Source organism: Nycticebus coucang, chromosome 4, assembly GCF_027406575.1.
Source record: "Nycticebus coucang isolate mNycCou1 chromosome 4, mNycCou1.pri, whole genome shotgun sequence".
Taxonomy (NCBI): domain Eukaryota; kingdom Metazoa; phylum Chordata; class Mammalia; order Primates; family Lorisidae; genus Nycticebus; species Nycticebus coucang.
The window spans coordinates 8,124,219-8,149,590 of NC_069783.1; the positions used below are offsets into that span (position 1 = coordinate 8,124,219).

At 46.5% G+C, this 25,372-nt stretch overlaps 2 protein-coding genes across 8 annotated transcripts in view; one reads left to right on the top strand and one right to left on the bottom strand.

Moving 5' to 3' along the window:
- Nucleotides 1-2,923: 2,923 nt before the first annotated feature.
- IAH1 (isoamyl acetate hydrolyzing esterase 1 (putative)) lies at nucleotides 2,924-16,706 on the top strand. Its single transcript, XM_053587865.1, has 6 exons — nucleotides 2,924-3,064; nucleotides 5,463-5,515; nucleotides 8,826-8,974; nucleotides 11,802-11,963; nucleotides 13,286-13,407; nucleotides 16,336-16,706. The coding sequence occupies exons 1-6, from the start codon at nucleotides 2,984-2,986 to the stop codon at nucleotides 16,516-16,518; spliced, it is 750 nt and encodes a 249-aa protein (XP_053443840.1). The 5' UTR covers nucleotides 2,924-2,983; the 3' UTR covers nucleotides 16,519-16,706.
- A 15-nt stretch (nucleotides 16,707-16,721) lies between these two features.
- Nucleotides 16,722-25,372, bottom strand: part of ADAM17 (ADAM metallopeptidase domain 17) — a 77,786-nt gene continuing 69,135 nt past the window's right edge. For all 7 annotated transcript variants that reach the window (XM_053587857.1, XM_053587859.1, XM_053587855.1 and 4 more), the window contains 5 exons: nucleotides 24,686-24,816; nucleotides 23,361-23,439; nucleotides 22,307-22,395; nucleotides 19,913-19,963; nucleotides 16,722-18,768 (listed from right to left, as the gene is read on the bottom strand). In XM_053587857.1, the coding sequence (XP_053443832.1) occupies nucleotides 18,427-18,768; nucleotides 19,913-19,963; nucleotides 22,307-22,395; nucleotides 23,361-23,439; nucleotides 24,686-24,816 (692 nt within the window). In that variant the 3' untranslated portion in view covers nucleotides 16,722-18,426. The remainder of the gene's footprint in view (nucleotides 18,769-19,912; nucleotides 19,964-22,306; nucleotides 22,396-23,360; nucleotides 23,440-24,685; nucleotides 24,817-25,372) is intronic.

The following is a 25,372-nucleotide window of genomic DNA, read 5'->3' on the forward strand; positions in this document are numbered from 1 at the left end:
CCGGGGCTGGGTTTGAACCCGCCACCCTCGGCATATGGGGCCGGCACCCTACTCACTGAGCCACAGGCGCCACACTATATTTTAAAACTTTTTAAAATTTAATTTTGTTTTGGTTGCAGCTTTTGTCCAGGGCCGGGTTTGAGTATGGGGCTGGCACCCTACTCCTTGAGCCACAGGCACCACCCCGTCAAAACTTATTTAATTGAGACAGTCTCACTTTGTTACCCTGGGTAGAGTGCAGTGGTGTCACAGTTCACAGCAACCTCAAACTCTTGGGCTCAAGTGATTCTCTTGCTTCAACCTCCCTAGTAGCTGGGACTACAGGTACCCACCACAATGCCTGATTTTTGTTGTTTAGCAAGGCCCAGGCCGAGTTTGAACTCACCAGTCCCCGGACATGTGTCTGGCACCCTAAACATTGAGCTATGGGTGAGCTGTGGGTGCCCAGCCTTTTAAAACATTTTCAATTTGCAAAAATACAATATAGAGGCTCAGTACCTGTAGCTCTGTGGTTAGGGTGCAGGGCTGGAGGCTTTGAAAGCAGCCTAGGCCTGCTAAACCATGACAACTGCAACAAAAAAATAGCGGGTGTCGTGGCAGTCGCCTGTAGTCCCTGCTACTTGGGAGGTGGAGGCAATAGAATCACGTGAGCCCAAGAGTTTGAGGTTGCTGTGAGCTGTTCCATCACGGCACTCTACCCAGAGAGATATAGTAAGGCTCTGTCTCAAAATAATAATAAAAATACAATATAGAATATATATACAGCAAGAAGGGTAAGTGTCCTTTCCCTTATTAACCAATCTGAGTTAATAAGTGATGAATTCTAAATTGCTCCTGATCTGTCTTCCTTCACTCCTGTTGCGAAGTCATACCCCCACACACACATACACACCCCGAATTCCCGCAACAACCTCCCATCCCCTCTCCCTACGCTGATGCCTAAAATAACATCTGGGCTCAAGCCTCTGCTGCTTAACAGCTCTCGTGATAAGAAGCCCAAGCACCGTGCTTTAGCAGGTGCTCGGTCTGGGCTGCATGCGGCAACCACCTGGGGCGCAGAGGTTGCGTCAGTGGGTCTTGAGTGAGGGTCCTCTCGTGTCACATTTTTTTTTTATTAAATCATAGCTGTATACATTGATATGATCATGGGGCATCATACACTCGCTTCATAGACCATTTGACACATTTTCATCACAATGGTTAACATAGCCTTCCTGGCATTATCTCAGTTACTGTGCCAAAACATTTACATTATTGCAGCCCAATTCATAATTGCTAAGTCATGGAAAAAACCCAAGTGCCATCGATCCACGAATGGATTAATAAATTGTGGTATGTGTACACCATGGAATATTATGCAGCCTTAAAGAAAGATGGAGACTTTACCTCTTTCATGTTTACATGGATGGAGCTGGAACATATTCTACTTAGTAAAGTATCTCAAGAATGGAAGAAACAGTACCCAATGTACTCAGTCCTACTATGAAACTAATTTGGGGCTCTCACATGAAAGCTACAACCCAGTTACAACCTAACAATAGGGGGAAGTGGGAAAGGGAGGGGAGGGAGGGGGGTGGTGGGTAGAGGGAAGGGGATCGGTGGGATCATACCTGTGGTGCGAAACTTCGTGTCACATTTTTACAGCTCCTCGGCTCTTGCTTGGAGCCTGGGAACCACCTGCCTAAAGCCGCGGTCGTGCTAGTGGCTTTGGATCCCAGGCCTTTGCTGTACCCTAGAGCTCTGGCATCCTTCCCGCCCATTTTGACACTTCCTCGCACAGTTGAGGTAAAAACGTCTGATATATGATCAAGTTTTATTTAACGGATGAATACCTTGTAAATGAATCAGCTTTCCGGAAGGTTTCTGCATCCCACCCACACGGGGGGAAAGACGCAGAAGTGGCTAGTTGTGTCTGTACGGGACAGGTGGGCTCTCTTGCTTGTTATTATTCCCTGAATACAGTATAGCAACTATGTACACTGTATCAGGTATCATCAACCTACAGACGGTTGAAAGTATAGGAGAGGCTGTGAGTAGGTCATCTGCAAACACCGCCACTTGACGTCAGCGACGTGACATCCGCGGCTCTGCGGGGATCCTGGATCCAGTCCCGCCCGACGCCGCGGGCAGACTGCACTTCCTACCCGGCTGGCAGGCCCGGTGTGCTGTTGGCTCTGATGGTGGCGTCCAGTGACTTTCCTTTAGGTCGCGTCCTTCTGCGGAACCACTTGAGCGGCCGGCCGGAGCGTAAGCAGGGGTGCGGGACCAGAGGGCCTCCCCACGCCCGGCTTCGCCCTGGGGCCGGGGGTCGCCCCTGCAGATTCGCCGTGAGCGAACGAGTGCAGTAAGACGGAGCTTCTCGTAAACTGACAAAACTGAAGTCTCCAACGGCCCGTCACAGAAGAGCACTGCTCTGGGAACCTCGAGGACCTCCCAGCCGGAGCCCGGCAGCCAATGCGCACCTCCGGCACGGGCGGGGAAGGCCTCCGGCCGCTCGCCCCGCCCCCTCCAGTCCCCGGACCGCTCGCCCCGCCCACACCGCTCTTCGGGTCCCCGGACCGCTCGCCCCGCCCACACCGCTCTCCGGGTCCCCGGACCGCTCGCCCCGCCCACACCGCTCTCCGGGTCCCCGGGCCGCTCGCCCCGCCCACACCGCTCTCCGGGTCCCCGGGCCGCTCGCCCCGCCCACACCGCTCTCCGGGTCCCCGGGCCGCTCGCCCCGCCCACACCGCTCTCCGGGTCCCCGGGCCGCTCGCCCCGCCCACACCGCTCTCCGGGTCTCCGGACCGCTCGCCCCGCCCACACCGCTCTCCCGGTCCCCGGACCGCTCGCCCCGCCCACACCGCTCTCCCGGTCCCCGGACCGCTCGCCCCGCCCACACCGCTCTCCGGGTCCCCGGGCCGCTCGCCCCGCCCACACCGGTCCTCGGGCCGCTCACCCCGCCCGGATATCCGGCCTGACTCCGCCTGTCGGCGGCCTGACCATGGCGTTGTGCGAGGTGGTGGGTTGCGGGAGCTCTCTGCTCTGGCCTCGCGTGTTCCTTTTCGGAGACTCCATCACTCAGGTACCGCCACTCCGGGGCACGCCCCGGACGCTCGGCGGCTCAGCGCCGCTCGGCTCATCACACCCGCGAACTCCTCCTGGGGCCTCCTGGTGGGGTTCGCTGGCGCCGGCGCTGGGTCCCCACGTCCCCTTTGTCACGCGGTCCCTGGGCTTCCCTCCCTGCCCCTGCGAAGGCCGAGGAGACGAGGCTTGTTCCTCAAGCTTGCGGCGGCCTCCAACGACCCCAGAGGAACGGCGAGTCCCGGACCCCTAGTGGCTGACACCTTCGGGGGGCGCGATGTCTTGGGGGTGACAGCGCGGCGTCCGCGGTGGCACCCTCCTTTGCATTCAGCCTTAGACAGGAACCCTGCCTGTCCCGGCGGGAGAGGCCACTGACGCGGAGGAGAAGGGTCCCGCTCAGGCCACGCCCCGGCGGGAACCACGCTGAACTGCCCAAGGCCGCTGCTCTCCCTTCCTGTCCCCTTTCCGCGGGGCTCAGGGTGACCTGGGGCCGTGGTACATTGTTCCCATGTGAGCGTCCCCCGGCGGCGGCCTCCGGGCCCTGAGGGTTCGCCCGCGCAGACCCGGGAGGCTGATTCCCTTCCCAGTTTTTTATGGAGCCTGATCTCTGCAGAAGGTACTTTGAACCAGTTCACCTCTGCGCCACGTCTGGTGGAACAGGTTGAAAGAGCAAAGATGATTTTTTTTTTTTTTTTTTTTGAGATGGTCTCGGTCGCTCAGGCTTAGGTGCGGTGGCATAACCTTAGGTCACTGCAGCCTCCAGCTCCTGTGTCTCAGCCTCACTAGTAGACGAGTTTTGTGTTTTGTAAAGACGAGATCTCGCTGTGTTGCCCAGGTTGGTCTCAAAGTCTTGGGCTCGAGTGATCCTCTTGCCTGGACCTCTCAAAGCGCTGCGCTGGGATTACAGGTGTGAGCCACCATGCTGGCCAAGGATTGATCTTGAAAATAAAATAGCTTCAGGAATAAAGTAGAAAAAGATATCGGCGGCGCCCGTAGCTCAGTGGTTAGGGAGCCAGCTACATTCACCGATCCTGGCGAGTTCCAGCCCTGCCCGAGCCTGCTAAACAACAACAACCGCAACCAAAAAATAGCGGGGCGTTGTGGTGGGCATCTGTAGTCCCAGCTACTTGGGAGGCTGACGAAGAGAATCGCTTAGGCCCAGGAGTTTGAGGTTGCTATGGGCTGTGACGCTAAGGCACTCTACCGAGGATGACAAAGGAAGACTTTGTCTCAAAAAAAAAAAAAAAGATATGTTGGGTCATCCAAGATCATCCAAGTTCCCATTAAGAAAAAATTCTCCCAAATAGTATAAAGTTTCTGCTTCAGGGAAAAAGTAAAGATTATTTTCCTCTGTGTGTGTGTGTTTTAAACACTTCTAACACTCAATGACTTTTCTAAATCAGGTTTTTTATGTATGTGTGACTAGTTGGTAACATTGTTTTTAAGCATCTGGAGCAGTAAAGGGCTTACCAAACCCCATGGGAATGTATATCAAACACAGTTCACCCTACGCTCTATCATTAATAAAACAATGAATTTCTCTCTTTTTTTTGTAGAGACAGTCTCACTTTAATGCCCTTGGTTGAGTGCCGTGGCATCACACAGCTCCAACTCCTGGGCTTAGGCGATTCTCTTGCCTCAGCCTCCCAAGTAGCTGGGACTACAGGCCCCCACCCCAACACCTGGTTATTTTTTTGTTGTAGTTTTGAACCCACCACCCTTGGTATATGGGGCTAGAACCCTATCCACTGAGCCACAGGTGCCACCCGAAACCATGAATTTCTTGCTGTGCGCAGTGGGTAATGCCTGTAATCCTAGCACTCCGGGAGGCCAAGGCTGGTAGACAGCTTGAGCTCAGGTGTTGGAGACCAGCCTGAGCAAGTAATAGACCCATATAGAAAAACTACCTGGTGTTGTGGCTCATGCCTGCAGTCCCAGCCACTCAGGAGGCTGAGGCAAGAGGATTGCTGGAGCCAAGGATTTTGAGGCTGCTGTGAGCTACACCACAGCACTCTCTTCAGGGTGAGGGAGTGAGACTCTGTCTCAAAAAAAGAAAAAAAAATTAAATAAATAAATCCATGAATTTCCTTATTTCAGCTATGGAGAGCTAGTGTAACATGGACTTCCTTTCCTAAATGAACACAATTGATTTATCTCTTGTACATAAATTTTCTTAAGCCATTTTTAATTGATAGAGAATAAAAATATACCTTTTTTGCCAGGGGTAGCACATGTAATCCCCAAAATGACTTCCCCTCCCTGAATGATTCCAATAATGAAGGCCAAGAAGGTCAGGGGTTGCAAAGAAAACGAAAGGGGGGGTTGCCCATCACAACTTTCCTTACTGAAATGGTCTGATTACATTGAGAAGTGGTAATAATGGGCTTTTCTTTCTTCAGTTTTCGTTTCAGCAGGGAGGATGGGGAGCATCGCTGGCTGACAAGCTAGTCAGGTGAGAATGGTTTCTAGATGGTTACTTGAGTAGTTATTGATAGAAAATGTCATCTCAGGGCTGGGTGTGGTGACTAACTTCTGTAATCCTAGCACTCTGGGATGCCCAGGCAGGTGGATTGCTTGAGCTCACAAGTTTGAGTCCAGCCAAAGCAAAAATGAGAACTTGTCTCTACTAAAAATAGAAAACCTGAGGCAAGAGGATTGTTTGAGCCTGAGTTGGGAGGTTGCTGTGAGCTATGATGCCACAGTACTCTACCCCGGGCAACAGCTTGATTGAGACTCTGTCTCAAAAAAAAAAAAAAGAAAGAAAGAAAATGTTATCACAGGAAAAAGGAGTGAATGATAGTTTGAACAGTAAATCCCTCTTTGTTTATCTTTGCCTGCATTTCCTAGTCAGTATATATATGGGAGGAGAAATGGACAAAGGGCAGGTACTCATGGTTCATGGTGGACTTTTGCTACCATGTGAAATCAAACACTAAAACTTGTGGGAAATGTATTACGGGTTTTGGATCTAAATGTATTATGTGTTTGGTATCTAAAAAAATAAAACTATTTACCATCTACCCAAGACAGATTTTCTTTCTTTTTTTTTTTTTTTTTAGACAGTCTCACTCTGTCACCCTGGATAGAGTGCAATGGCCTCATAGCTCACAGCAACTTCAAACTTGGAGCTTAAGCCATCCTCTTGCCTCAACCTCCTGAGTACCTGGGGCTACAGGTGCCTGCCACAACGCCCGGCTATATATATATGTATTTTTTTTTTTTGTAGAGACAGAGTCTCACTTTATGGCCCTCGGTAGAGTGCCGTGGCCTCACACAGCTCACAGCAACCTCCAACTCCTGGGCTTAAGTGATTCTCTTGCCTCAGCCTCTTGAGTAGCTGGGACTACAGGTGCCTGCCACAACACCCAGCTATTTTTTGGTTGCAGTTAGGCCGGGGCCAGGTTTGAACCCGCCACCCTCGGTATATGGGGCCGGCGCCTTACCGACTGAGCCACAGGCACCGCCCCCGGCTATATTTCTTTTTATTGCAGCTTGGCTGGGCCAGGTTCAAACCCGCCACCCTCGGCATATGGGGCCGGCACCCTACTGACTGAGCCACAGGCGCCGCCCTGCAAAACTCTTTTTTTTTTTTTTTTTTTGTAGAGACAGAGTCTCACTTTATGGCCCTCGGTAGAGTGCCGTGACCACGCACAGCTCACAGCAACCTCCAACTCCTGGGCTTAGGCGATTCTCTTGCCTCAGCCTCCCGCGTAGCTGGGACTACAGGCGCCCGCCACAACGCTATTTTTTGGTTTGCAGTTCAGCCGGGGCCGGGTTTGAACCCGCCACCCTTGGTATATGGGGCCGGCCGCAAAACTCATTTTTAACAATTTATAAATCCATATAACTTACTTTTGTTTTGTATATGTTTTCTTTTGAGACAGAGTCTCAAGCTGTTGCCCAGGCTAGTGTGCTGTGGCATCACAGCTCATAGCAACCTCAAACTCTTAGGCTCAAGTGATCCCCTTGCCTTGGCCTCCGAGTAGCTGGGACTACAGATGCCCCCCACAGTGCTCCACTAGTTTTTTCTGTTTTTAGTAGAGACAGAGTCTTGCCTTTGCACTGCCTTTTGCTCTTTGTCTCAAACCCCTGAGCTCAAGGGATCCTCTCTGAGCATCAGCCACCGTGACCGGAGTCTTTAAAATGGATAGTCAGCTTTTTGTAATAGTTACACATAAAACACTCAGAAATGAGCCCGAGTTTTGTGGGTGCCAACTGTATGAATGCTTCCGGAGACCTCCATAGTTTACATGCAGCCCCTCCTGCCGCTCGCTTTGTTGCCTGGCAGAAGCTGCCAGATATTCACTGGTGCCCTCGCTTCTGTAAGGAATTTGGATCATACACCAAAAAGCACCACATCGATTTGCTAAGCATAAATTAAGATTCATCTTGTTTATTTTTTTGAAACAGAGTCTCACTTTGTCACCCTCAGTAGAGTGCTGTGGCGTTATAGCTCACAGCATCCTCAGACTCCAGGGCTCAAGCGATTCTCTTGCCTCAATCTCCCAAGTAGCTGGGACTACAGGCGCTGGCCACACCACCAGGCTATTTTTAGAGGCAGGGTCTCACTCTAGCTCAGGCTGGTTTCGAACTCGTGAGCTCAGGTCATCTGCCTGCCTCAGCCTCCCAGAGGGCTGGGATTACAGGTATGAGCCATCGCACCTGGCCCAAGATTCATTTTATTTTACAAAAAATATTTTTTCTGGACACCTTTAAACATCTACAAACACAGAGTATGATGAGCCCATCCATCCCTCCCTTTATGGATTATTGTGAAGCAAATGCGTGACTGGTTTCTTCTAAGGTGTGGTAAGCACACGTCTCATGTACTCCGCAGCTGTGAGCGTCCTCCCTTCATGTGTGAGGGGTCAGTGATGTGCCCGGAGCACCTAGGCGGAGATGGAAGGATACAAACCCAGGCAGCCTGGCTCCAGGGTTACGGCTGGTTTTTCCATACCATCTGGTGCTGTGAATCAACCTTTTTAAGAAGGAAAAGAATAATTGAAATACAGCCAATATATTTACTAAAATTATTGAATCAAAACTATAGTCTCGGCCAGGCATGGTGGTTCACACCTGTAATCCTAGCACTCTGGGAGGCCGAGGCAGGTGGATTGCTTGAGCTCACAAGTTTGAGACCAGCCTGAGCAAAAGTGAGACCCCCATCTCTACTAAAAATAGAAAAAACAGGCAAAAAGATTGCTTGAGCCCAAGAGTGGGAGGTTGCTATGAGCTATGACACCACGGCACTCTACCCAGGGTGACAGCTTGAGACTCTGTATCAAAAAAAACAACAAGAAAACGATAGTCTCAAATATTCTATATACTTATCCGAAACAAAACCATTGCCATGTTTGAGTTCCAGCTTATTAATAACTTTCTACCTAAGATACTTGCTCAAATTGAGTTGGGGATAAAACTCACCAACAGATCTGTCACAAACAGATAAAAGTGTGTAAAAGCATCCCACTGAGCCAGGGCCAGACTCGTCTGCAGACTAAATCACAGCGACTTGCTGTGCAGTTGTTCACATTGACAACTTCTCTCATTGAGGAATACGGCATATTTGCCTCTGTCTTTGAACAACTTCAAGCAGGACAGCATGCTTCAAGTATGTTCTTGCTCTTAGCAGTGTGAAACTCGGGGCTGGGTTGGAGCCCTGTGGTGGCATTAGAAGCTGGTAGAGCACTGAAAGGTTGGCCATCAAGGACAATAAACAGTTCTTCACCCATAATTAACCTTTTTAAAATTTTTAATTTCAGGAAATGCGATGTTCTGAATCGTGGATTTTCAGGTTATAATACCAGATGGGCCAAAATCATCCTTCCAAGGTTAATAAGGAAGGGGAACAGTTTGGACAGCCCAGTAGCAGTTACAGTTTTCTTTGGTGCCAATGACAGTGCACTAAAAGGTAAAGGCATTTTTGTGTTTTTCTAGCTTATTTTGAATCATTGCTATGTTATAGAAAACTTAAAAGTTGTATACTTTTTTTCACCTGTTTACTTATCTCCCAGTAAAGTTTTGCCAACTTGTAACGAGTTCCCTGAGTTTATTTATATGTGTTTCTTCTGGCTTTAATGCGGGTGGGTTTTGTCCCCAACTCATTTTCTACATGCCTCAGGTATTGCCAGAACTACACTAGCAAATACTTGTTTTCTAGGGTAAGTGCTGTGCTAAGTTGCTGACATTTTCCCTCTAATTGTGATTGGCAGCAGAGGCTCAGGTGGTACACCGTGCAGTTTGTTTGTTTTTGGAGACAGTCTCACTTTGTCGCCTTCGATAGAATGCTGTAGCATCATAGCTCACAGCAACCTCAAATTCTTGGGCTTAAGTGAGTCTCTTGCCTCAGCCTCCCAAGTAGCTGAGACTTACAGGTGCCTGGCTGTTTTTAGAGACGGGATCTTGCTCTGGCTCAGGATGGTCTTGAACCCATGAGCTCAGGTGATCCACCCACCTTGGCCTCCCAGCACCATGCAGTTTGTATCACACTGATGAGACAGGTGTATTTCAGGGCAGCATTAACCCTGACCTGGATTGGCCTTAAATCTCGGTGGTGATGACCATGGGTTTGGAAAAGGAACCTGGTCTTCCCTTTTTGCTAAAGAATTGCTGCTGTGACTAGCCCAGAACTGGCTGCATAAGAGGCCTTTCTCTCTTCCCTTTCTACTCCTTTAATGAGAGTCTCTTGCAAGTAGAAAGGAGAAAAGTCAACCTTTGTTTTGGGGAGTTTGATAGCTTCCAGAGATTTCTTCTGTGTCCCTAGCTGTGTCACAGACGTGGCACGTCTGCTCTCTATAGGCATATGGTGGAACCTCACAGGTGAGGCGGGAGATGAACACTGCCAGCTGATTTGAGAAATCTTGCTGTCTAGAAGGATTATATAAATTACAGGTTATCAGGTGAAAGACTGTAAGGTAACCACACGGCAGAAAACAAAGTAAATCTTTGCTTTATATTTTACACCAAAAGCTGTAAGAAAGAAAACCCAAGGGAAAAAATTTTGTTTTAACAATGTTACTTTATTTATTTGTTCTTGACACAGAGTCTCATTATGTCACCCTCGATAGAATGCCATGGCATCATAGCTCACAGCAACCTCAAACTCCTGGGCTTAAGCGATTCTCTTGCCTCAGCCTCCCAAGTAGCTGGGACTACAGGCACCCGCCACAACACCCGGCAATTTTTTGTTTTAGCTGGCCAGGCCAGGTTTGAACCCGCTGCCCTCGGTGTATACAGGTGGCCAGCCACATTTTATTTTTTGACACAGAGTTTCATTCAGTTGCCCTGGGGTCGAGTGCCATGGTGTTATTGCTCACAGTAACCTAAAACTCCTGGACTCAACCTATTCTCTTGCCTCAGCCTCCCAAGTAGCTGGGACTATGGGCACCGGCCACAATGCCCAGGTATTTTTTTAGAGATGGGGGTCTTCCCCTGGCTTAGGCTGGTCTGGAATCTGTGAGCTCAGGCAATCCACTGCCTCAGCCTCCCAGAGTTCTAGGATTACAGTCTGAGCCACTGTGCCCAATTTCATGTTTTTTTGAAGTCTATTTGTGGATATAGAAATGTTCATAATAACATATCACAAGCAGTCCTTCCCTGGGTTATGAACGAGACAGGGTCTGTAGGTTCTTGAGTTGAATTTCTTTGTAAGTTGGAACAGGTACATTTTACCTATTACTTGTAATAGCCTCTGTAAGTGCAAGTCGTACATAAGTCAGATTTCGTAACTCGAGGGACTTTATGTAGAAAAAACAATATAGGGCGGCGCCTGTGGCTCAGTTGGTAGGGCGCCGGCCCCATATACCAAGGGTGGCAGGTTTAAACCCGGCCCCGGCCGAACTGCAACCAAAAAATAGCCAGACGTTGTGGCGGGCGCCTGTAGTCCCAGCTACTCTGGAGGCTGAGGCAGGAGAATCGCTTAAGCCCAGGAGTTGGAGGTTGCTGTGAGCTGTGTGATGCCACGGCACTCTACCGAGGGCCATAAAGTGAGACTCTGTCTCTACAAAAAATAAATAAATAAAAAAGAAAAAACAATATAAAGCCGCATATCTTCAGTGTGATCTCCTTGTTTAACCATACACATACCTATGTGGAAAAGTACATCCCAGTGTCAGTGTGGCTTCTGGGTGATGGGTCGCAGGTCACTTTTTCTTCTTTATACTGTACTTCTTGTACTTGCAAATGGTCTGCAGTGAGCCTGGTAATACTTGGGTGAGAGCAGATCTAGAAATAATCCTTTGCCATCATGGTAACTGCAGTAGTGATGGTTAACATTTGTTTATTGCGTGCTTGCTTTGTGGAAAGCACTTAGCTAATTTAACTTGCCTAATAACCCTAGGAGAGAGACCCCATTATCATCCGTTTTCCCAGGGAGGTTACGAAGTTTACCCGAGGTAACGTGGATAGTCAGTGCTAAAGCCAGGATTGGAACCTGGGCAGTTTTACTCCACAGCTGGGGCTATTATTTTCTTTACAAATTCAACCTAACCGATTAGTAACAATTTGTACTCCAGAGGAGAAAAGAGGACATAAAATGCCCCTAGAGCCTCTGAAGTCTTGTTTTAAAAGAACTGTACATTTTAATTGAAGAGAAGGGCAAAGTCTTCTCTGTGTCCTTCGTGCTGAACAGCTGCCCAGTGATGTGAGTAATAGGCCTTTGCAAAAGTGTATTCATCTTAATTGTTGTCACTTATAACAAGTGGGCACTTGGTCTGAAGTCTTCATGCTTCATTGAACAGATGAGAATCCCAAGCAACACGTTCCCCTGGAGGAGTATGTCGCGAATTTAAAGAGCATGGTGCAATACCTGAAGTCTGTGGATGTCCCCGAGAACCGAGTCATTCTCATCACTCCGCCCCCTCTCTGTGAAACAGCCTGGGAAGCCGAGTGCCTGGCGCAGGGTAAAGGAGCCTGAGCCCATCTCATCATACCCGGGCAGGAGGACAGTGGCTTCCTGCCGTGGGTCTCAGCTTAGGGGGGTGGTATATCCTAATCAGTCTGTTCTTAGTCAGCTGAGGTTAAAAGTGTAGCGTCCATTATCTCATACCTGCGGGCTCTTTTCACATAGAAAAGGGATTCTGGCTTTGGATAACTCAGGAGGAAGCCTCTGGTCTGGCAGTTGATCTTTATAGTTGCTGAATCGAGGTGCACAAAAACTGCAGAGCTGAGTGAGCCTCTAGGAAGTCAGGCAAACTTCGGTGCTGAAATTGAGGGGCTGGATGTGCCCTTGTCTTTTACCTCTACATTGGGGGCATTTTTCCTGACTTTCCAGGAAATCCCACGGCCATTTGCTTTTCCCCTTTCCATCTGTAGGTTGACCAGAGAGATGGCCCTTTCTCTGCTCTGTCCATAGATATTCTTCCCCTTTTTGCCTATTTGGCATTTGGAGAAAAAGTGTAGTGGTAAAATCTCTTCATGTTTTCTTCTTCTTAAAGACACTATTATGCAACTCGAGTCTAATAGTTCTCGCATTCTGACATATAGTTGTCCCTCAGTATACTTGGGGAGATCAGTTCCAGGGTCCCCAAGTGTACCAAAATCTGTACAGCTTAAGTCCCACAGTTGGCACTTCACATACTCAAGCCTTGCAACTTGCAAGTAGTGTATTTTTGATCTGCCTTTGGATGAAAAAATAATCTGTGTATAATAAGTAGACCTTGCAGTTCAAACCTGTGTTGCTCAAGGGTTAACTGTATCTGAAGGGTTGAGAAGGTGCTTTTGGAATTTTTCTAAGTTGCCTAAAACTAAAGGAGAACAGGTTATTCTAAGACAAATTAATGGCTTTACAACACAGGACAGCTCAAAATTAGCTGTTGTTTTCAGGTAGATTTGGGGCCCATTTTAAGCACGCTAGATTTTTTTTATAGACACTACTTCACGTACACCACAACCTTATGGAAGACTATTATTGTTCCCTCTTAACTGATGAGGAACTTGAGTCTCAGAAGTTAAGTAACTTGCCCAAGATCACACAGCCAGTGACAGAGCTAGGAATCAGATCCAGGAAGTCCGACTCAGAGCCCAGTTACTTGTCCTCTGCTGGGTAGAGCAGCACATGTGAGTAACCTGCAAGACCCATTGCTTAATTTTCCACGAACGCCACAGCTGCTCCAGGTGGGGTCAGTTTTTAATGTAAGTTTGAAACTGTCCAGGTCAGTAGAACTTGAACAAGGAGCAGCACTTGGGCTTATCATTTGTCACCTGGATTTCCTCCCTTCAACAGGTTGCAAATTAAATCGCCTGAACTCAGTTGTTGGTGAATATGCCAACGCATGTTTACAAGTAGCCCAAGACTGTGGGACTGATGTACTTGACCTGTGGACCCTGATGCAGAAGGACAGCCAGGTACAGTGACTTGCTCAGTCCTCTCAGAGTAAGTGGGATTGCAGAAGTAAGCCAGATGTCTGTGTACAGGTTTTCCTGGAAGGGCTCTGCTTAGTTAAGACAGTTGTCCCTTTCACCAATAAAAATAAAATGATTGGGGCTTGGCACCTGTAGCTCAGTGAATAGGGCACCGGCCACAAACAACTGGGGCTGGCAGGTTCGAACCCGCCTGGGCCAACTAAACAATAATGACAACTACAACAGCAAAAAAATAGCTAGGTGTTGTGGCAGGCACCTGTAGTCCCAGCTTCTTGGGAGGCTGAGATAAGAGAATCACTTAAGCCCAAGAGTTTGAGGTTGATGTGAGCTATGATGCCACGACACTCTACTGAGGGTGACAAAGTAAGACTGTGTCTAAAAATAAATAAATAAATAAAGTGATTGAAGGCATAGAAGGTTCCAGAACAGCTCACAAACCCAGTAGCTTACTCAGCCTAGTTCCTTACCTAGGAGTTACTATCTGATGACATCAATGAGCAATAAATGGTTCCTACTTAAGAACATCCATGGCCAGGTGAGGTGGCTCATGCCTGATAACTGTACTCTAGCCTGGGTGACAGAGGGAGACTGTCTCTAACAAACAAAACATATCAGGCCAGGCCGATTTCTTTTTTTTTTTTTTTAAGACAGACTCACTTTGTTGTCGTCAGTAGAGTACCGTGGCATCACAGCTCACAGTATCCTCAAGCAATTCTCTTGCCTCAGCCTCCCCAGTAGCTGGGACTATAGGTGTCTGCCACAACACCAGGCTAGTTTTTCTGTTTTCAGTAGAGATGGGATCTGTCTTGCACAGGCTGGTCTCAAACCCCTTAACTCAAGCAGTCAACCCACCTTGGCCTCTCAGAGTACTAAGGTTACAGGTGTGAGCCATCGTGCCTGGCCTAGGCCATGTTGTTTTATAAATAGAGTGGTGGGAAGGGTTAAAACTTGTTAATAGACAAAACAGGGAATGTAAATAAAATGTGGTATCAGCTAATAAAATTCAGTTTGAGTTATGTAGTTCTAATTAAAATTATTTTGTTTTAAAGCCTGAAAGCACATTTACAAATATAAAAGGTATAAAAAGCTGGTCCCTGTGTCAAAATAGTGCAGCCACTGAGGAGACAGTGGCTCAGCATTGGGGACTCAGCAATCCAGTCCTGGGTATTTGGCCTAGAGAGATGAAAACTAGGTTCACGTAAAACCTGTGTATAACTGTTTGTGGCAGCATTATTCAAAACTGCCCAAAGCTAGAAATACCCCAGATGTCTTCCTGTGGATAAATGAAGCTGGTACATCAGTGAATATTGCTTTGCAATAGAGTGGAAACTGCATGTATGCCACAGTTGGGGTGAATCTCAGGCATTTCACTGAGGGAAAGGGGCCAATCCCTAAAGGTCATACACTGTATGATACCATCTCTATGGTGTCTCAAAAAGATAAGACTATAGTGACAGAACAATTGGTGGTGGCCAGAGGTTAGGGTGAAGGAGAATACAGAAGAGGTCAGGCACTGGTCCTTTTAATTTTTCTACAACTCTGCGCTCTTTAGTAAAGGGCCAGTGCTACAAAGCACATAAAAGGCCATTTCACTGCTGTGCTGAGAACCAGAAGGCAGCTGATGTTGTTGGGGCTGAAGGCATTTGAAGAACCAGGGGAAGGGAGGGTCTGGTATGTAGGAAGCCTTGTGGCCCCCTTCCAATTTACCCACAGCTGTCAGGTTTGGCTACTTGGACAAAGGAAGGTAGAAAGAAAACAGCAAAGAATCACTAAATTAGGTGCCAACTTTTTCTGCTGTCTTAATCCCTATCAGTCTTCTCAATGACCTAGTAATTCTTTGCTTAGACATCTGTAATGGGGGAAATGGGAGTCATAGTACTCGTCAGTTACTAAGAATCACCAGTCACCTGTGGAGGCCCTAAGAGCCCTGGCTTCGGTGCCAGCTCTGTCCCTAAGTCACTGACTCCTGTGCCTCATCTTCCTCTGAAACCTTGGCTAGACTCGAACTTTCCAGGATTTCCAGATCAGGAGGGACCTTAGAAGCTTAAGTGCTTAAGGGTCAGCATCTGGAGTTCTATTGTCTAAGATTCCACCTGAGATGGCCTGAAAAAGTTGTGCTACTAGAGGAAAGTGTAAACCACGGGGCTAGCTATGCTCCCATGTCCTTTAAGATTCTCAAACTGGGAGTGTCTTCCTTAGAGAACATCTAATCTACAACCACCTAGATGAGAAAACCAAGGCCTAGGGAGAAGTGCTACTAGAATCTGAATTCCTGGTCTGTAAGTCAAACAGCTCACTGGCCACCCAGATTCCACCAGGGATTGGAGGGGAGCATTTACCTAGTGAGATTCTTCCCCAAGGCAGAAATGGCTCTAAGGTTAAATATTCTTCAGTTCAGGAGAGGACTGGGGAGACTGTACTGTAATATCCCAGCAATTATTCTTCTAGGCTGGATGGTCCAAGTTCTTTCCACCTAAAAACTCGCCTACCAACTTAACAGACAGACTAAGTCAAAAACAATGATGACTTACTGGGGTCTCAAGCTCTTTTAATACCAAACTTTTCGTTTCCATTGATTGAATTAATGGTCCATATTCACTCGTTAAGCCTCTTCCAACTGATAACCTGAGAACCGTGTTATATAACTCCAAAGACCTAGAATGATGTCTCACCCTAATAGTCACTTTAGGAAGCTCACTTCTGTAACATGGAGGTGGTACCTGCAGTACTAGTGAATGTCCTGTGTATCTGAGCACTGTGTAAATGGTACATATCCCAGACACCTCTGGTCAGATGCTTGAAATGAAAGGGGCTGGTGACCATTTTCTTGCAGGCCTACAACCAGGAGAGTGGCACAACACTGGCGTTTGGAAAAAATCACGTCTTACCCGAGTTCTCCCTTCTTTACAGGACTTTTCATCCTATTTATCAGATGGACTACATTTGTCACCAAAGGGAAATGAGTTTTTGTTCTCACATCTCTGGCCTTTGATAGAGAAGAGGGTCTCTTCTCTGCCTTTGCTGCTTCCTTATTGGCGAGATGTGGCCGAAGCAAAGCCTGAATTAAGTCTGCTGGGAGATGGAGACCACTAGTCATCACTGGAAACCCAAGTCTGGCTGGTAGTACACAGAACTCAATTTGCAACACAAAGATTCCCAGGAGATCAAGAGAAGACTATTTTTGTTTTCAAGCTTAAACAATTCCTCATGTCTCTGGATCAAAAACCACATTTGTCACCAATATTAATAAAAATATTAGGATTTTTCAGGGAAGTTTTGTACTTATGTACACTGTGTTTTGATAGTAAATATTTATTGCTTGGTGCAGATGTTAGTGCCATGGCTATAAGATATACCCTGAGCAGCTTATAAATTCTATATATGGCAAAAAGGTAAGGCAATTTTTTTTAAAAAGTCACAATTTTATAAAAATGTTTTTTTTACATTCTGATGAGAACTGTTTCACTCATACGTACACCCACACACCCCATTCACCTTATATCAAATTCTGAAAGTGTAACTAAAATGTAAGAATATTGTACCTAGTTAAAAGATAGCAAATCCCATAAGGCACAAAGTTCAAGTATTAGTGTAACAAGTATCTGTGTAACAAACATCCTCAGAGGGGGAAAAGGCATGATTTGTCACAGGTTTGGTTAATTGCCCTAAAAGTTTACAAGTTATCTCAGTTAAAATGTGTTGCCTGGTGAGGACACTTCAGTTCTGAGGATGTAAAATTGTGAACTAATTTTATGGAAAACAAATCAGAGTAACGACTTTTACCCTTCGGTAAATACAGATCATCTGGAATCCTGAAGCACTAAAGCAAGAAGTGATTCTAATACCCACTGTGGGTCACCGACAAGGGCTTTAGGGTATCTCTTCTTAGGGGGACAGGCCCCACCCAGGGCAGGAGCATTTCTTCCCCTGCTAATTCGTCACCCCTCAGCCTATTCAACCACCTAATCTCTGGTATGAAATACCTCACCCTCTTGTGTTTGAAAACAGGCAACCATGCTCTTTCTGATTGTATTTAGTAGTTCAGGGTTTGTGGACAGTGAATTTTTTAAAAGCATGGTAACAGTATTAGGGGGGAATGAAGATAATTATAAAACATGGAAAAACAAACCAGGAATTAGAGACAGAGTCTCACTGTACCGCCCTCGGGTAGAGTGCCATGACGTCACATGGCTCACAGTAACCTCCAACTCCTAGGCTTACGCGATTCTCTTGCCACAGCCTCCCGAGCAGCTGGACTACAGGCGCCCACCACAACACCCGGCTACTTTTTGTTGCAGTTTGGCCAGGGCTGGGTTGGAACCCGCCACCCTTGGTATATGGGGCTGGCGCCCAAGCTAGATTGTTTTAATTCTAGAAAGTATTAGCCTCAGAAGTAGGATGAGGCATATCAATCCAAATGATTTCTACTTTTAGACATGTAATAAAAGCTCTGGGAAATACCTAGAAAAAGACCTACTTTTTAGAGATAACGTATAATCGGGTTTATCTCATTCCTTTGTCTCTACTTGAAGATAAATAAATAAATCTGTTCTGTGTTCCAGTTGTCCTCACAAATAACTGCTAAGTGCCTCATTATGTATTCAACGGATCAATTACAGTGTATACAAAAGAAAAACTGATCATCTCCCTAATCAGTGCTGTTAATATAAAAAGTTAATTTACAAAAATGTAAATATTTATAGCCTAATTCACCTGTATTGTCTGCTTTTCCACCACAGGTCAAAAGATATTTTAAGTTCACAAAAACTAAAACCTGAAAGCCTCAACATAAGCTAGATTCACCTTACCTCTTCAAAGGAAAAGGGCCTCACCACACAGTGTTATTTACACGCAGGAAGTTCAAACACATGACCAGCATCTGCTGTTAGTCACTTCCTCGTTTCTTCCAAATCTTCACTAAACATATGCTGTGATTTTAGGTCAAATCTATAAAAATATTTTGCACCTAAGTCAAAAGAGCCTAAAATATGGAGCCCTAAACTAGCACTCTGTTTCTTTGCTGTCAACACGATTCTGACGCTGCAGTTTAAAGGAGGTGGCCTTTTCACTTCTGGTGATTGGATGGTCTGTGAGATCTTCAAATGATTTGGCAGCTGTGCTGCTGTTTGGGAAGGGGTCCTTCTCAAAACCGTCCTCGTCCACATGCGAGTCTGTGCTGGGGTCCTCCTGAATGGTATCCATTCTCTGGTGGTCCAGCTTCGGAGCCACAGCTACTACTGGGATCACAGGGGAAGCCTGTAGGCGGCCTGGAGTCTGGGGTGCAGGAAGTGGTTTGAGAACTCGAACCGACGCTGAATCCATGCTGCTCAGCATTTCAACATTCTGTAAAGATATGGATTTGATGGATGGGAATAAAGGATGAATCAGAGGTCCTCACAGCTCCAACCTTAGCTATCCAAGATGGCCTTAATTCTGTTGGCACTAAGATCTCTCTTGCTAAGAAGTGCTAGGTAAAACTTAACCTAAGAAGTTAACTCAAAATACGCTTTCAAGTGTCCTGAGAGTTTACCATTTGAGGACCCAAAAAATAACTTGAACTGTCAAGCTAAGACCCTAAACCACAAAACAACCTCAAAATACTCAGTCCTAAACAGTTAAATTACTCCTTATGGCTATAAGGAGTACACACACTTTTTTGTGTGTGTTTTTCTTTCTGGAAACAAGGTCTTGCTCTGTTGCCCAGGCTGGAGTGCAGTGGCATGATCGCAATTCACTAAAGCCTCAAACTCCTGGGCACAACTCATCCTCCCACCTCAGTACCCCATGTGCTGGCACACCTGGCTAGGTTTTAAATATTTTGTAGACACAGGGTCTCACTGTGTTGCCTAGGCTGGTCTCAAACTCTTTTTTTTTTTTTTGTAGAGACAGAGTCTCACCATACCGCCCTCGGGTAGAGTGCCGTGGCGTCACACAGCTCACAGCAACCTCCAACTCCTGGGCTTAGGCGATTCTCCTGCCTCAGCCTCCTGAGTAGCTGGGACTACAGGCGGCCGCCACAACGCCCGGCTATTTTTTTGTTGCAGTTTGGCCAGGGCCGGGTTTGAACCCTCCACCCTCGGTATATGGGGCCGGCGCCCTGCTCACTGAGCCACAGGCGCCGCCCTGGTCTCAAACTCTTGATCTCAAGTGATCCTCCTGCCTCAGCCACCCAAAATGCTGGGTTTATAGGTAAGAACCATCATATCTAGTCCTCTTTTAAATCTCTTACCCATGCAACTAACCAAAGTTCATCTTCACTTCAGAAGAGTTAACATCTAGTCCACTTTTAAATCTCTTATCCATGCAACTAACCAAAGTTCATCTTCACTGTTGTCAGGAGAGTTAACATCCACCTTAGAAACTTCTGCTGCAACATGAACTTCCACCAGAGAGAACGAAGCTGCAAGGGCTGACAGCTCGGGGTCTCTGCTTAACAGGGTCTCAAGATATGACTGGAAATTACTTTTTTTTCACATGGTGTACTTACACTAGGGTGGAAGAGTGACAGAGATTCATATTGCTTATCCAATTTCTTATCCTAGAAGGAAAACAATAGCAAGAAAAAAGGTCATTCCTACATATAAAATTCAGTTAATTAAGTATTCTTTCCTCACAGGCTACTCCTAATATCAGGTGACGAACTTAGAACCTAAGTCGTAGACGCTGGTAGCAGGTGTGACAGATGACAATGGGTTTCTCATGCAAGCTATCCACTGGGCCACCAGTCTAGAAGTGTTCACTTTGCATTCAAAGGAAATGCATTTTTGGCATTAAGGACAGAAAAAGGCAATGTTTAAATGCTATTTTTCCGAGAGATACCCACCCCCCACCCCCGCCTCTTGCACAGGTGAATAATAACAAGGGTATCTTTTTGTGCGTGCAGATCACTGTCCCACGTGGGGAGGCAGAATTAGAGGGGCCTACAGCCTCTCTCAGCATGGCCTCACACTGTCCTGGCTCACAGCCTCGCTCTTTTCTCAGTTTCTGTGGCCCACACTGTTGGAGCAACTGGGCCACGATCCCTACATCTGCAGAAGTCTCAACACATGGCCATATATTGCCCCTATCCCTGCCTGTGACTGAAACATAATAGGTGACAAAGGCAAGACCAAGAACAAGGCCTCAGCTTCTCATATGGCTACCATGAAGGTATCTGGAAAGAGCCGGAAAGAGCCACCAGACTCCCTCTAGTCAGACACTTGCTTGGAAATCAAGGGTCATGTCTCACAGTCCACAGGTGCAACTTCCACAGGTCACACAGTCAAAGCAAGCATGACGTTTGGCACTGTCATCCAGAGACGTATCTTCTCCTGTCAAAGCTTCAACCCTGTCACCTTTAAAACAGCTTTACTTCGAGAGTAGTGCTCCCTAGAGATTTTCCTCCCTGCTCCCACCATACTTGCCACTCTGCTGAGGAAAAGCTGCTCAAGGAGAAGCCACGGGGAAGAAGAGGAAGCAGAAGGCAGGACAAATGCCTCTGTCATGAGAGCCGGCTGTGCTGGAATTTTTAAAGTACTCACAGGAGGGGCGCTGGGAAAAAGTTTCAGAGAACAAGTCTGAAAGCCTGGGTCTGGCTTCCTCATCTCTACAGCAGACAAATCCCCATTCCCCACAGAGGCAGGGTGAATGGATTCTTACTCAGTACCCGGAGTTCTTTAGAAAAGCCCAATTCGACTTGTAGCTGTTATTCAGTTTTGAACGAGAATAGAAAAGACTGTTCACTCTTTAGTTGGAAAGACCTGAATACCCTATACAGTAACACACAGAATCTCTAAGATACGTGGATTGGAAATGTTGCTGCGTGATATTGGTGCTATTATAACAAAGTCAGCCTGAAATATCTTGTTCATAAATGACCCTTTACTCACTAAAGGTCCTAGACAAATCAAGTTAAATAGTCTCCTGTGCTTAGCTAAGAAAATATATTAGCATAAAACACCCACACAAAAAGAGTACATTCTTTTTTATTTATTTATTTATTTTTTGAGACAGCCTCAAGCTGTCGCCCTGGGTAGAGTGCTATGGCATCACAGCTCACAGCAACCTCCAGCTCTTGGGCTTAAGCAATTCTCTTGCCTCAGCTCCCAAGTGGCTGGGACTACAGGCGCCCTCCACAATGCCCGGCTATTTTTTGGTTGTAGTTGTCATTGTTGTTTGGCAGGCCCGGGCTGGATTCGAACCTGCCAGCTCAAGTGTATGTGGCTGGCGCCTTAGCCACTTGAGCTACAGGGACTGAGCCAAGTTTTTTTTTTCTGTTTGTTTGTTTTTGTAGAGACAGAGTTTCACTTTATCACCCACAGTAGAGTGCCGTGGTGTCACACAGCTCACAACAACCTCCAACTCCTAGGCTTAGGTGATTCCCTTGCCTCAGCCTCCCCAGTAGCTGGGACTATAGGCGCCCGCCACAACACCCGGCTATTTTTTTGTTGCAGTTTGGCCGGGGCTGGGTTTGAACCGGCCACCCTCAGTATATGGGGCCAGTGCCCTGCCCACTGAGACACAGGTACCGCCCCCAAGTATCATTCTTTTTAAAAGGCAATTAGCTAAGCTTTCTACAAGACATGTCCTCCTAGGTATAAAACCAACAGAAGGTCACTGGAATTATCATGCCAGACTTTCTTTTTTTTTTTTTTTTTTGTAGAGACAGAGTCTCACTGTACTGCCCTCGGGTAGAGTGCGGTGGCATCACACGGCTCACAGCAACCTCTAACTCTTGGGCTTACGCGATTCTCTTGCCTCAGCCTCCGAGTAGCTGGGACTACTATCATGCCAGACTTTCTAAGAATAAATTTTATCTTTTCCAAAGATTTTCATGGTCGGAATTACTCACAATTTAAAAAAATATTTTAATTGTTTAATTATTTAAAAATTGATGACTTACCACACAATGGACAAGAATGCTGAAAGGAATCCAAAATATCAAGGAGAAAACCAGGACGGACCCTACGATGTTATCTGCTAAAAATTTCCCTGTGGACAATTCCAAACAGTGAATGTGCTGACCAAATGTGGTGACCATTTTAGTTTACAAATCGAAAATGAAATGCTCTTAGATTATCATTATGTCAAATGCCGCAGAGTAACTAGCTAGATACTACTACTAACACAGTACTGCGAACAGTGCCTATCCCACTTGTACAGAGGGTGCCAAAAAAGGTATACAAACTTGAAGAAATGCTATCTCCGTATCACGTTTTGAAGCTGAACGTAAGGTACTGTTTCTGGTCAGGTGTACCTGGACATACTACACACATCCATTTTACCTGCAATTCGTGTACTTTTTAGGAATGATCAATTTTATTTCCAATAAGATCACTTAAAATATGTATACATTTTTTGGCACCCCCGGTATTATACCTGACCATCTCTCCACACCAAGTGTTTAAAGCCCTGGCATACTTGTTGATAAGAAGATGTTGCAGAGGGTTCAATATGCTGCCTGAAGCCACTGTGTCAACAGACTAGGATAGAATGCTACTATTAGTAACAACTGCTTAAGAAGACAAAGTTTTCTTAACTGGGTATTACTATTTTTGTGATTAAACTCAAAATTATGGACTCTTGAGAATATAGTGCATTCTTACTTCTCCAAAATAAAAGGCCTACTTAAATAAACAACACTTACATCAAGCAGGATCCAGATTTACAATCTACATGATTAAACCATGCTCATGCTATCACGTGTACGTTTGTTAGTAAAGAAGGAACTAACCACATTTTGACAAAGTCCCCTTGTTGGAAAATTTGTGCACCCAAGCTACACAGGGGAAGACCTATAATAAATCTGTTTTATTATAATTGTTTCATAACAAAAGCAGTGAGTATTTCCAACTTCTACTGTAGTATTAGAGCACATCACTCTGAAACCACACTTTCCTAATGTCCTCAAAGAAATCAGTTCAGTTTTAAGTAAATAATCTAGGGAAACTACCTACCAAAAGTATTGATGCTCAGCTGATCAATGAAGTCCCAAAATCGCTCGATGACATCCTGTACTCGTTTCTCACATTTGCCCTGTGAAAAGACAACATACAGCATTACCCTGAACACTATGCACTTAGAAGCCACACGGATTTATAAAAGTAACTGACACTGGCCAGGTGTGATGTCTCATGCCTATAATCCTAGCACTATGGGAGGCCAAGGCGAGAGGATCACTTGAAGCCAGGAGTTTGAAACCAGCCTGGGCAACAAAGTGAGACTTTGTCTCTATAAAAACAAAAGTAACGGGCGGCGCCTGTGGCTCAGTAGGTAGGGCGCCGGCCCCATATACCAAGGGTGGCGGGTTCAAACCCGGCCCCGGCCAAACTGCAACCAAAAAATAGCCGGGCATTGTGGGGGGCGCCTGTAGTCCCAGCTGCTTGGGAGGCTGAGGCAAGAGAATCGCTTAAGCCCAGGAGTTGGAGGTTGCTGTGAGCTGTGTGAGGCCACGGCACTCTACTGAGGGCCATAAAGTGAGACTCTGTCTCTACCAAAAAAAAAAAAAAAAAAAGTAACATTAAAGGGCTTCATTTTATAGAGACTTTGTCTCTATAAAAACAAAAGTAACATTAAACATGTAAAGGGCTTCATTAAAAACACACATTTAGGTCCTGTTTTGGGGGTTTTTTGGAGACAGGGTCTTGCTCACTCGGGATGGAATGCAGTGGTATAACCAGAGCTCACAGCAACGTCAAAGGCCTGGACTCTAGTGATCCTCCTTCTTCAGCCTCCCAAGCTGCTAGGACTATAGACACCTGCCATGAACCCCAGCTAGTTTTTCTGTTTTCAGTAAAGACAAGGTCTTGCTTTGCTCAGACTGGTCTTCAACTCCTGAGCTCAAGCGATCCTCCCTGCTTGGCCTCCCAGAGTGCTAGGATTACAGGAATAAGACACCGCCCCTGGTCAGTCAATTCTTTAAATCTTGGGAAATCTAATCAGGACCCACTGCTTGAAACCAGCCAAGTTTAGCATTAAGTCTCCTCCCCCAAGGCCTTCCCAGTCTCTGGGTTCAGAGTCTCCCACTATGGAGTAGAAGAAGCTCCAGTGACCTGAAAGCTCCCATTTCCCCCACCCCCATACCCCCCTTTCCATCTTTGAAAAATTGGTCTTTTCCTCCTAAAAACCCAACTAAAAACTCCCAAACAAAAACAAATAATAGCCAGAAGAATGTAGTAGCATTTGTGCTTTGATTTCCTTCTATTTGCAAATTCAAGTACGTACAAGATAAAAATTTCCCATCTGGCTGTTATAAAAAAAGTGTACATATATACATACTTACATTCATGTCACAAAATCCTACTGTACAGGGCTTTCCTTTCCTCAAAAATAAGTTCTTCTGCTCAGCATCCACGTAAGGCACACACCGGCCAGAAAGGTCCCTGCAGCACACCTTGCACGAGTTGTCAGTCTCTGAAAGAGAGTGTGCGGTGACAGCTGGGTCCTCTCAGGACCCACACCCCACATTCTTCCTCCTCACCTCCCAGACCATGCTCCCACAGAGGCAAGAAATTGCATTTAATTTTTATTTCAAGTGATACTACTCACACCCACCTCTAAGGCGTGCTCTCTGACCTCACACTTCTCAACCTGTGGTTAGAGGTCACAGGTAAAATCACGTACAGAAAGGTCTCTGTCAGAGACTAAAAGCCTCTCTTAACAATAAAATTATTAACTGTTAATAACAGTTAGATAAACTAATTATCCCAACATTCCCTTGGGAGGCTGAGGGAGGAGGATCGCTTGAGCCTAGGCATTGAGGTAGCTGTGAGCTCTGGTTGTGACACTGCACTCCATCCTGAGTGAGAGAGCAAGACCCTGTCTCCAAAAAACCAAAACCCCAGTAACTTCAAGCCCCTCACAAGACCTCTAAAGTCTCCCTTTGTCTTAACATCCTTGTACACACTGCAGGTTTCAGTCCCTGGCTTCCAAGTCTGAAGTGTGCCCTGCAGGGCCCATGCTGGCCCCA

Excerpts from the sequence above, each read along its gene's own strand:
- IAH1 (XM_053587865.1), top strand. The coding sequence starts at position 2,984 with ATGGCGTTGTGCGAGGTGGTGGGTTGCGGGAGCTCTCTGCTCTGGCCT. Across the intron at positions 3,065-5,462 it reads TCGGAGACTCCATCACTCAG|TTTTCGTTTCAGCAGGGAGG; the intron begins GTACCGCCACTC and ends TTCTTTCTTCAG. Across the intron at positions 5,516-8,825 it reads CTGGCTGACAAGCTAGTCAG|GAAATGCGATGTTCTGAATC; the intron begins GTGAGAATGGTT and ends TTTTAATTTCAG.